The 12,421-nt window shown below is 41.4% G+C and overlaps 1 protein-coding gene across 1 annotated transcript in view; it reads right to left on the reverse strand.

Moving 5' to 3' along the window:
• Positions 1-12,421, reverse strand: part of ACBD6 (acyl-CoA binding domain containing 6) — a 90,001-nt gene that overhangs the window by 73,831 nt on the left and 3,749 nt on the right. The window contains exons 2-3 of the mRNA XM_074152264.1: positions 8,813-8,877; positions 8,204-8,300 (exon numbers count right to left, since the gene is read on the reverse strand). Of these exons, the coding sequence (XP_074008365.1) occupies positions 8,204-8,300; positions 8,813-8,877 (162 nt within the window). The remainder of the gene's footprint in view (positions 1-8,203; positions 8,301-8,812; positions 8,878-12,421) is intronic.

A 12,421-nucleotide genomic window follows, 5' to 3' on the forward strand; every position in this document is an offset into this window, starting at 1 on the left:
TTTTCTGTTAAAAGAATACCAAAAAAAGACAAGCTTGCTGGTGGATTTTTGATGTTTTTGTTCATTTGTTTTAAAAGGGGAAGAGCCTGATGAGAGTTTGTGAATTATCTCACTGTTTTGCTTCTTCCAATGTGGTCATCCATTGAAATAAGAGCTTTCAATATCTATATATATATATATAGCAAACAGTGCAGTTTGTTTTCTGCATTTTGTTACTGTTTTTATGCTTAAATACAATCATTAGTGTCTGGGTAAAACCAAACAAAAAGCCAAACATGAAATTCACGAAGGGTGAAGTGACACACCAGGGTCTACACAAACCGAGAAAGAAAGGGGAGCAGTGAAGAGCAGAGATGCTGGCAACACAGGAGGCTCCTCTCCCCAGTGTGCTGCATTAGCACCGCACGGGAAGGCAAGCTTTAAGGAGCACAGCCATAATTCAATTAGTCCCCACTTTACACAATGCAATTAAATTGCTTTTATACTACAAAAGAAATAAAGTCACTATTTTCAAAGTTTTTGACCTCGCGGTATAGCAAGCCACAAATTGAGACATTTACCCAAACTAGCTGCACAGCAGGTATGCAAACACACTGCTGCTCACGACAGGCAGAGACCCAAACAGGTCTTCTCCCTTCCTGCTCTTCCCATCCCCCTTGTAATCCTGCCCACAAAACCATGCTGCTTTTTCCCCAACCAGAAACGGTGGCTGCTTGGACAGATTATCAAGGGAGACATCTGTTTGACTGATAGACAGAACAGGAAAACATCGATGGGTGCGCTCATTTTGTTTACGCACTAGTTTTTTTCTAATGCATTTCTTAATTTCCAGAAGAAATTCCATCGGTCTGCACTACTAACCAAGAAATCCAGAGATTTCAGCCTGAAACTACAGTATGATTTACCATTCACTACTGTAATTCCTAAAAGTGACCAAACATAAAACTGCAGGAGAGCAAAGCTGCTTGCTCCAGACACAAACTGGCCAAATTTGAGCAATGAGGCCAAATTTAAAAAAAGTCAGGTTTGGATTTTCAAATGCCTGTTTTAATGTCATCAGACACACAGTTTGCATTTGAGTCACTAGAGAAATTTTAAGCTGCCCTGGAGGTCCTACTTAAAAACACGAGGCTCATGACTCCAATCATGAAAACATCTCAGTAACACCTAGTGCAACCCACAAGAAGCATAACTACCAACTCAGCTCCTCTGCAAATTGGGAAGTTGTTTCTACTGCTTTTCACTGTATCCTCAAATCACAAATTCTCTTTTCCACATTTTATTTTCAACTTGCTTGTTGCATTTAAAATGTGATTGAGAAAGGTTATTTCAACAGAAAGAAGGGGGGATAGAGCCCAGCCCTGTGTGTAGGGTAACTGGCCACCCACCTTATCGAATATTGCCCCCTGCAGTACTTTTCGCAAAAGCACCCACTGGCCAGTGGACAAATTAATTTGCTTTATTCCTGCAGGTTTTCCAGCTTACTAGACTGCTCTGAGCCGGCAGCAATAGTGCATTTGCTGTTTTACTCACTCTGAAGTTGCTCTTCTTTTTCATGAGACTGACTGACTGTTCCCCTGGGGTCCTCTCCTGGCTGCTTCAAAAGCTGTGACTCAGTGCTCCCACACCAACACGGCAATGGAGGCATTTCACTCTTACTACTTGGTCCAGAGTACAGAGAAATAAATCCTCCTCGACTCAAACAAGGCACAGAACAGTGGCTGAAAAAACACAGGCAGCTTTGTCCCCTGCAAACATCAGAACTGGAATTTCAAACCTTTGAGAGCTTAAGAAGATGTTCGGTGAATGTCTGTTTTCTTGGAATTCAAGCTTTCTTCCTGCTTTGCCTTAGAGACACGTCTCTGCTCTTCAGATTCCTAATATGCAACTTTCCTCATTACACAGCAGAAATCTTACTAAGTGTAAGACAAGTCAAACAAGTTAAAATGCCATTTTTTTTTTAATATAGAAATAGAAAATCATTAAGTCCTCCTGCGAGTTTCAGCAGTCAAAGCAAATAGAATGAAGGCCTCTAAATGTTTGGCAAAGGATGGCACTGAAGTTAGTAGCGTGACAAGCTGTTGAGATTAGAACTAGTAAATGCGCAATATAAGAAATAGGAAAAGGAAATTTTTAGAATCAAGAGATGCCAAAACTGCAATCAGCAAATGGAAGGCTAAAACTGATGAGCAAATCTGGACGCTTTCTTTTTTATTATTTATTTTTATTGTTTAAGCTGTGCCATATAACCGCCTTGTTACAAGAAACAATCAATAACAGCTCCTAACCGCCTCACTGCAGTGTTGTGTACACACCTCCACCCGCCTCCCTTGCAACATCAACTCAGTTAAAGAGACGTGTACGACGCTGCTGAGCAAAAGAGGTACTGTCCCACTCCTGCCTCCAGATGGTCAGTGCCTGTGGACACAAACTCCCAGATTGACTTGAGATTTGAAAAATCTGGATGCTTAAAGCCAATGGGGAATTGTGACATCAAATACGTGATAGATTAGAATTTTAGGGTGTGGGAGAATGGAAATATAGCCACTAAGAATGTCACAAAAACTCCAAGTACTAGAAGTGCCCCATTATACAGTCGAGACAGTGATGTACACCAGAACAAAGTTATTGCATAAAGATGCAAGACAACCAGCTTGTGAAGGTGAACCTCCCTAAATCACCAAACCCACCGCTGAGACATCAGGACAGCACCACCACAGCGGGTATTACACAGCCACGGCCTGAGAGAGGGCTTGGACGGAGGAGCACACGTAGGCAATAAGCTGCAGGTGGCTGGCAGGGAGAGATGAATATCGTCACGAAACTCAGACAAACATCAGCAAAAGCCACCAAAAGCAACATGTCATTTCCTGCCAGTAAAGCAGGAAGACGACAGGTGAACGTACAAGAAGCGAAGCAGCCAGGACACATACACTTCTCTAAAGGACCCAAAGCAGTGAGATGTGTTGACGGCATGAAACATTTCTGTTTAAGAATAGAGAACGCAAAAGAATTGCTTCATAAATTATTCTCTGTTCTGGAGGAAGAGTGAATAGACTTGAAGGACAGGTGATGTCTCTGAAATATGCAAATAGAGCTGAACTGGTCCAAGCAATTACCTTTCTACTGCCTGGAACTTCAGACTGAAAGGAATGACTCACAAGGAAGAACAAGAAACAAAAGATGCACTAAAAGGTAGAAGATGACAAAGGAAGATTGCATCGAGGAGAACGGAGACAAGCATGGAAAAGTATAGTCCTGACCTTCTACTAACAGTTGTTCTTGGGAAAAGTATAGTCCTGACCTTCTACTAACAGTTGTTCTTGGGAAAAGGAACAAAACAACCTACGACACAAAGCAGAGTAAGACCATGCCAACACAGGAAGACCTAACTGCAAAGCATCCAGAAAGGCAATTGTGATTATTGGTTCTAGACTTCTGCGTTTAAGATAAATACAGCAAGGAGATTCCTGTAGCTTCATGAATGTACAGACAATGGACGGATCTCTCCCCAATATCCTTTAGGTTATCTGCTATTTTAAAGATTTCCTAGCAAAAAAAAAAAAAAAAAATTGCTGAAAATAAATCCAGTATGATCATTTCTTTCCAGTTTTAGACAAACTATCAGACAACCTGCTAGCAGCAAGGGTGAAGATGAAACTAAAACACATTGGAAGGAGCCATGGAGATGAGCCAACAGATGTGCCTCTACAGTCAAAAGCAGCAGACCAGCTTCATGGAGCAGAGAGCAGCTGTGCCACTGCCTGTCCACATTCAGTTGTCTCCTAATAAGGTGCAGGTCAGATTTTAGCTGCTACTGGTGTTCTCACTGCTTCTGAACACAAGTTCAGTGTGCTCCTACTGCATCAGAATGTTTTTACTTTGGGTTTTTTTTCCATCCAAAACAAGCAGAGATTACTAAATTATAGCAGTTACAGTCTGATGCTGAAAACGTACTAATATAGAAACTGCAAGGTCAATATGATAGAATGAATCAATGAAGAATCAAGAAAAGGGAATGAAGAAGTGGATCTATTTGGACTGCATTAAGAAATACTGCATTTAGTTCCGTTCTATTTATTAAGAAAAATACTGACAGCCTGAAAGCTGCAGAACAGCAGCAAAACTGCTGGGAAAAAAATGAACCTATGAAAAAGATAAGGTGTTTCTAAGTTTCAAATTTTCCATATTTAGTACTAAAGAATCAACATATAAAAACCCCTTTGCAAGTATACGAAACAGGCGACAGAGGAGTATTTAAAATCACACACAAGAACAACTTTAAGGGGTGTGATGAACTGATGAGGAAAAAACCATGTAGGTAATATTGAGAAAGCTTTACAACAGCAAAATTAATGAAGCTGCACAATGAGAAATCCAACACCCTTGTACTGTAATTACTATTTAGGATACATAATGATCTTAAAGTCGAACTTTTCCAATTTGTACCAAGCACTTTATACTGCTTTTAACCAAATGGTAGGAATATTTCATTCATGATCTACTGAACATAAGAAAAATCCAAAGGAACTCAGCAGACGAGCATGTAAAGTAGACACAATGACAGTGATGAAGCACCCTGTAATGTACCCACAGATCTTTTCTATAAATCCAATTTGAAATTTGAAGACTAAAATAGCTATTTTATCTCCATCCCCTGACACATGCATCTCTCCATCATTTTAAAGAACAGAGCTCCCTCTCGTGGCTGCAGAAAGTGGATTTGGTAGGGGGGAAAAAAAAAAACAAAAAGTGCAGAGCAGCACGAGACAGATCAGTGAGAGGACTCTTGATAGCATTTTGGTTGTACGAAAGGGGAATTAAAAGGAATATGTAGTAGGAAGGGGAGGTGACTTTTAAAGAAAGCAATGTCACCTGGTTTTTAATGCTAACTTTTAAATTACATTCTCTGCTAATGTAACTTCCACTGCTACGCCTTTCTGGACCTGAGCATATTCCTTCAATGTAAAGAGCTCAGATCTCTTAACAAGTTTCTAGCTTGGTCATAGGCAAGGCACAGGAAAAGAAAAGAGTCACGACAAAAACTGTGGCACCTACGCAGCAGGATGCAGGGATGGTAAACCAGATAACACCCTACAGATTTTCCTCAGGATTATAGCTCTGTGCACCAAGACCACACAGAGGAAAAAAAAAAAAAATCATTGGCTTCAAAAAGCCAAGAAATATATGCATAAGTTACATGAGTGAGAGAAGCACATCTATTGAAACACTGGAGCGAAAGCATCTGAAGAAAGGTCACGTTTCTTTAAACTGCTCTGACAGCTTGGCCCAGCCATCTTCACAGAAACTTCTGTTCAAGCTCCAGCATTGCTCTCCTCCTGCAAGCCCTCACTTCTTGCATCGACTATTCAAAAAGGGAGGATGGAGCAATGCATGAATGAGCAAACACGCTGGTCCAACAGCATTACCCTGCAGGGTCTAGTTCCTGCTGAGTCCTGGGGACAGGCTTATGCAAGGACAGCAATGGGAAGACACACACTTACACGTGTTCATTCCTCACCGTAGGGGAAGAGGGGAGGAGCAGCGCTGCAAACCATTATTTGTCTGCTCTATGGCTTCTTTAATTTTTATTTTTTTTTAAACTAACAGATTATTCCACTTTCCTAGCTGACAGCTTTGTAACCTGAGGGTCACACCTGTGACAATAAGTATTTCTCTGAGGCAAGAAAGTGGAGTACCCAAAGCCAAGCTTGTTACCATGCATGAGAAGTCTTTTTATGAGCAGAAGCTCTAGCCATAAAAATTCAGGAAACTTTTGGGTGTTTTGGTTTGTTTGTTTTAAATTGTTTAATGCATATTCTTATAGAATCATAGAATGGTTAGAGTTGGAAGGGACCTTAAAGATCAAGTGCCATGTCCTGCATTTTGGTCACAACAACCCCAAGCAACGCTACAGGCTGGGGGCTGAGTGGCTGGAAAGCTGCCCGGCAGAAAAGGACCTGGGAGCGTTAGTGGACAGCCGGCTTAACATGAGCCAGCAGTGTGCCCAGGTGGCCAAGAAGGCCAACGGCATCCTGGCTTGTATCAGGAATAGCGTGGCCAGCAGGAGCAGGGAAGTCATCGTGCCTCTGTACTCGGCACTGGTGAGGCCTCACCTCGAGTACTGTGTTCAGTTTTGGGCCCCTCACTACAGGAAAGACATTGAGCTGCTGGAGCGTGTCCAGAGGAGAGCCACCAAGCTGGTGAGGGGTCTGGAGAACAAGTCCTATGAGGAGAGGCTGAGGGAACTGGGCATGTTTAGTTTGGAGAAGAGGAGGCTGAGGGGAGACCTCATTGCCCTCTACAACTACCTGAAAGGAAACTGTAGAGAGGCGGGGGTTGGCCTCTTCTCCCAAGGGAATAACGACAGGACCAGAGGAAATGGTATGAAGCTGCGGCAAGGGAGGTTTAGATTAGATATTAGGAAGAATTACTTTACTGAAAGAGTGGTCAAGCACTGGAACAGCCTGCCCAGGGAGGTGGTGGAGTCACCATCCCTGGAGGTATTTAAGAAACGTGTAGACGTGGCTCTTCAGGGCATGCTCTAGTGCCCAGGATTGTTGGTTTGTGGTGGGGTGTTGTGTGTGAGGTTGTGGGTGTGGGGTTTAGCTGGTGGGTGCTTTTTTTTTTTGTTGTTGGTTTTTTGGTTTTGTTTTTGTTTTTTTTTTTGTTTGCTTGTTTGTTTGTTTTTGTGTGTTGTGGGTTTTGTGTTTTGTTTTTTTGTTTTTGTTTTTTTTTTTTTTTTATAATGTGGTTGGACTCGATGATCTCAAAGGTCCCTTCCAACCACTAAGATTCTGTGATTATTGAGTTCCAACCCCCCTGCCATGGGCAGGGACACCTCCCACTAGACCAGGTTGCTCAAAGCCCCATCCAGCCTGGCCTTGAACACCTCCAGGGATGGGGCATCCACAGCTTCTCTGGGCAACCTGTGCCTCACCACCCACACAGTAAAAAATTTCTTCCTAATATGTAATCTAAATCTCCCCTCTTTCAGTTTAAAACCATTACCCCTTGTCCTATTGCTGTGCTCCCTAATAAAGAGTCCCTCCCCATCTTTCCTGTAGGTCCCCTTTAGGTACTGAAAGGCTGCTGTAAGGTCTCGCTTTACACTGCTAGACACTTTCTTCATTCAGGATCGTACATGGATTCTTTTTAAATTCTTTTATTTCTGTATAAGAATTTTAGATGAGACAAGAATTTACACAGCATACAGCTAGCTTTTGCTAACTGCACTGCGCAGCATATAAAACTATTTTCCCCGAGGATGTTAAAAAGAGTTTCCTCTAAATGACAATATTTGTCTGCTGTAAAAACAGGATCAACACCATGAAACATGAACTAGTGAAGAAAAAACAATTACTCTAAAGTCTCTAGAACAGCACCAGAAGACAACTAAGAATCAAATTCTTGATTCATAGGCTTGTGCTCACACAAGATTTTGCTTCCAAAGCACAGGACCAAAAATGAATCAGTTTCCTACTATGAAAAGAAATTACCATGCCTTCAGCATTTTCCTATTAGTAAAATATCTCCACTCTATCTCCAATCAAAGGCAATTCTTTTTCTAAAGAGCAATCCTCTTTAAAAATTGTATAAAAATCAGTCTACAAAAAGGGAGATATCCTTAAATATTCAATCAAGTAATAAGCCTGGTAGATGAAAGACAGATTAATTAAAATGACAGTACAGTCCCCTGTAAGATGCACATACAGGATTTACAAATACACTTGTTATGTTGGAGTACCTAATCATAATCAGATTTGGTAATTTGCTGCATCGAAACAAAAAGAAAACATTTTTAGGATTGATCATTCAGTTCATGTCACTTTCATGGAGATTACTTTCTATTGATCAACATTTAAATAGTAGTTGAAAAGAGAAAGATGAGAAGAGGATAAAAAGTATCTTTACATGCTAAATACAGCATGAACCAATAAAAGCAAAATAAATTAGATCACCATAGCCAAATGAACCCTGTGCATGCGCTCACTGTAATGAAGATAATTATGAATGAAAGAGATGGTTCTTCATGTTTCAGTCATAACAAAAGCAGAGTTTTTAAAATGAATTTAGAGTTTAATCTGCTCAAAATGAAGTTTGGCATGCAGCAATTAACATCCGTGTGAAGATGAACCATTGCTAGCTTTGCAAAGACACAAATGCTGGTTTGTTTGCTGAACAGTATTTTCATGTTTCCTACCTGTGGATTCCAACTGGGGTCCATTTTTTTCACTGTAGCAACATACTCCTGCATAGCTTGATGAGGGCTGATGTCTCCAAGGGCTTTCCAAGCCTCCCTAGGAGAGAGAGCAAAACATCAGCGAGCCACTCGGAGACAGTACAATGTGTTTTTATAGTGTCATCAGTGGAACACAGTGAACAGATCCATCTAAACATATTCAGGGGGTGTAAAGCCATCTTTCATTCAGTTTGAAATAGTTGACTTTTCTCTGAAGCCATGAATGGCCACTGTCAGTGCAGCACTCTGCCATGAAAGGATCTTTCAGAGGATTGTGATCCAGTCTGGAACATCACTTTGTGTTCACCAAGTAAGCTATAGCTTTGCAAACAGCTTTTTTTCACAAAATTTCTGTTGTATACAGGTTAATCCTGGGTAAATAAGGTAAATATAGGAGTCTGATATTTCACATCTGCATCAGGCGTAGCAGCTAACATTTCCCTATTAGATAAAGGGTTTTAAAGCCAGTTCAGTGGCATCCCCTAGGTCCAGAATCTGTCAACAGATAAGACAAGATGCAACAAAAAATAGAGCCAGAAATTGCTAGGAATTACAAGGATTTCCTCTTACCATTTCTGCTTTCCCTCAAAATCAAAGAAGCTTGGCTTGGGAGTGTTACAGGTTCCAAATTTCACCTAAAGAAAAGAAATTTCCTTCTGTTAGAACGAAGTAAAGGGCTGGGATTTGCATAAGGAAATACTGGGTTCTGATGGTTTCAGGGCAATTTTGTTCTTGTGCCAGAGGAAAGGTTTTTGAGGGAAAGAACTGACATAACCTCCTTTCACCCTCATTTTAGCTCTCTCACAGGTATTGGCGCCTCTGCATCTCTCTGTTTTCTTTGCGTGATGCAAGTGAAGCAATTTTGTTATACAGCTCATTTCTTCTGCATGCATCACCTAACAGGGATAACCAGCAAGTGATTTCTCACTTAATGTTATGTTTATTACCCAGCCAAATGCCTCATCCTCCACCAGGATCAAGAAAAATTCTGTTGATTAGGGTTTCCACAGAGATGATTATTCATTAAGGCTGAAATTCACCCGCTTCCGCACAAAGCTCAAGTAAACAGACTTTGCTTAATTATTTTCAAGGTCCTCTGGAAGGCAAGGGGACAAATTCAGAGCAAAGGAATGCCAAGCAGCTTCTGAATTTGCTCCGAGGCATCGGGCTGCATAGGAAGCACTGTGCGAGAAACAAGTCAAGGCCTGAGCAGAAACACCGGAGGGGAACCAGTCTGTCAGAAGCAAGCCAGAAATTAAGCTGCGTGGGGAGAAATAACAAGCAACACAAGGAAGCAAAGGAATAAGCCAGAACTGGTGGAGAGAAATACGGTAAAAAACATATAGCCAGTGTAAAATGGACTTGGTGCCAGTGGGACTCAGGCAGTTTTCCACAGGGTGGTGTACTGATGGGACAAAATCCCTCCTCTCATAGCAGGGAAGTCTAGCAGCCGTATCTCCTTCATAAGGTAGCCCACAAAGGACACAGAGAACTGACAGAGGCTACACGTGCCCAGGGCTCCAAAGACACAACTACGTTCCTGCCATGAGGCCAGCATTGACAATTTCCTCAAGAATAGAGTAATTAGCAGGCTGAGATCTGGGAAACGGATGAAGTTGGCTCAGGAGAACATATACGCAAACATGCCTCTGTCCCTGCCTGGAAGAGCCAGCAGTCAAGACCCACCAGATCTGGCTGTTATCAGTGCCCCTTTCTCATAGAAAATAAAGCCCTCTGCACATAGGTGGCACTGGTAAAGTGAATTTAACTGAAATGAAAATATCATTGCGATAGGGAATGAATGTCAACAAAACATGGCAAATTTTCTTAAATTTTTTTTTTTTTTTTTAAACGAAAGTGCTATATATCCCACAGGGATGATAGCACAACTGTAGGAACCAGAGGAGAACAGCAGCTCCAAACACAGCAGCCCCTGGAAAGCAGTTATCAGAGCAAGTCCCTGTTAACACACGGCACACCCCAGGGCAAAGAAAGCCTGGCACGGATTGGGTATTTACACAGACCCCAAGGAGGGAACACAGCTACCTTCTGGAGATCAGCAAATGCTGCTGGATGAGTATTTTGTTAGCCAAGCAAAACTAAACTGCATTTGTTGTCCTAAGGCAGGGTCATTTACCTGGTGTGCAGATACCAATACACACACAGAGTAGAGGTTTTTTCTATTTATTGCATTTCTGCAGGGATGGGTGCTGGGTGGTAATCCACAAAGCTAGCACCCCCGCCTAAAAACTCTTAGGAATATTTATGCAGTTCAAAACACAGAAATACACACCCTTAATTATAATTATTGGTTAGTACCTTATCTTAACAATTTCTATTGGTTAGTAGAGTCTGTCACTTTCATTTAAAGTTACAAGGCCTTTTAATTAATGTGCGCATGCTCCAGCACCACGGCAGGGTAGTCCAATTCAGCCTCCAATTAACCAAGTTGGTGGTCGCAATCTCCCACTGCCACCTTTACCTTTCCCCCAGTTACTGCAAATTCTTGTTGACTTTATGCCTTATCCAGCAGCTGTCTGGTTTTCAGCTGATTTCGGAGTCTCCTGTTGTGGGATGTTCCATATTATCAGCCTTCTGTTCTTCTGCAAGGGTATATTAATTAGCAAGGCACTTACTGTTTATACCGAAGGTCTGGTTTCACAGGGCCTTGTGAACTTTTTACAGCTCTATTCTTACCTAGTGAGAGATTATACCTTCTAAAAGATACTTTACCTTTTTGAAAAGTATGTTCTACCTTCTTAAAGTACAGCACATTCATCAAATGTTTTATGAAATATGCTGAAGTGTTCAGGCAGGTGAAGTGCTTAAATCAACTAACAATTCTTCACCTTAACAGGGTGGGGATTTTATGCTGAGGATGGAATCATTAATCAGGCTTTAAGGAGAGCATGCCCATGCTGAGAGATATTTATTAGTTACACTATGTTTTCATTTAAAGTGTTCGAGGATATGAGTGACTGTAACTGAAATTAATTTTCTGTACATCTGACTGTCTCCCAGTGAGCAATTCATTCAAATTAGAACATCTTAGCTGGCCTTTAAAACAACATATTGCATTTCACGGAGAAATAGGAGAAAGGGCTACCAACAGTTAATTCCTACCAATCAGTCACAATTTATGCAGTGTAAATGCTTTCTCCTGTGCTCAGAGGTAGGGTGGACCACTTGTTTTAAAAACCCTAGCAAACATGGAAATAAAATGCAAATTCATTATCTCTATGGAAAACGCCCACTTGGCAATTCTTTAGTTCAACATCTAACCGGCAAAAATTGGCCAAGTTGGATAAAAAAAAAACCTTCTCATCTGTTTTAATATTAATTTTCCACTGCCATCATCAAAACACAGCAGCAGTTTCCTCTCTTTAGATTTGGCATTCAAAGACTGTTCCAGCGTCAGAAAAGACTGTTAGTAACATCGATAGTAATACAAATCAAGGAACAGTAGTTAAATTTCATCCATCAAGAGGGGAAAAAGTGCACTTGTGCCCTGCTTGCTATTTTAAGATATATTAAAAATGGGTTTGTTGGAAAGAAGAAAATAAAGGTTTTGGCTTCCCTCTTTTTGCAGCAAGACTCCATAATGCATCAGAAACCAACCGGGAATCTAACATTAGAAGGGACCTGAGCCTGAGAGCTGAGGAAGGGGAGTTTTAGCTAAATATGCCAGTGCAAATTCGTGACAAATACTGGGGGGCAGAATTTTGTGAAGGATTCTGCCCTCCTACTACTTCCCTGGAGGGCCTCAAAAGCTGTTTTTCTCCATAAACAGCAGACAGACAAGAGCCCATATTAGTATTTCAAGTCAGAGTTTCTCATTCTGTGTCCACAAAGTAATTACTGGTGGTCTCCAGGGGGGCTGACTGGCCACTTGATGCTCAGATCTCCTCATTTACAGTTCATCAGCTGCATTAAAAAAAGACGAGAGCCAGAATGCATTAAATACTTTCCTTGTATTGCTTCTGCATGCAGAGTCGCCTGCAGACATTACACTCATGAATTGTACAAAGATGACCCAGGCAGCTCCAAATGGGAAGTGTCTGCAGACATCTCCATTTGTGGCCAAAATGGAAATTCAGAAACCTTGGATGAAGCCTTCGCCCGAGAGCTGAAGGTTGCAACATTCGTGTTAGCGCTGTGTACCATCCCCATACAATTTCA

The sequence above is a fragment of the Numenius arquata genome, chromosome 8 (assembly GCF_964106895.1).
Source record: "Numenius arquata chromosome 8, bNumArq3.hap1.1, whole genome shotgun sequence".
NCBI classification, from domain to species: Eukaryota; Metazoa; Chordata; class Aves; order Charadriiformes; family Scolopacidae; genus Numenius; species Numenius arquata.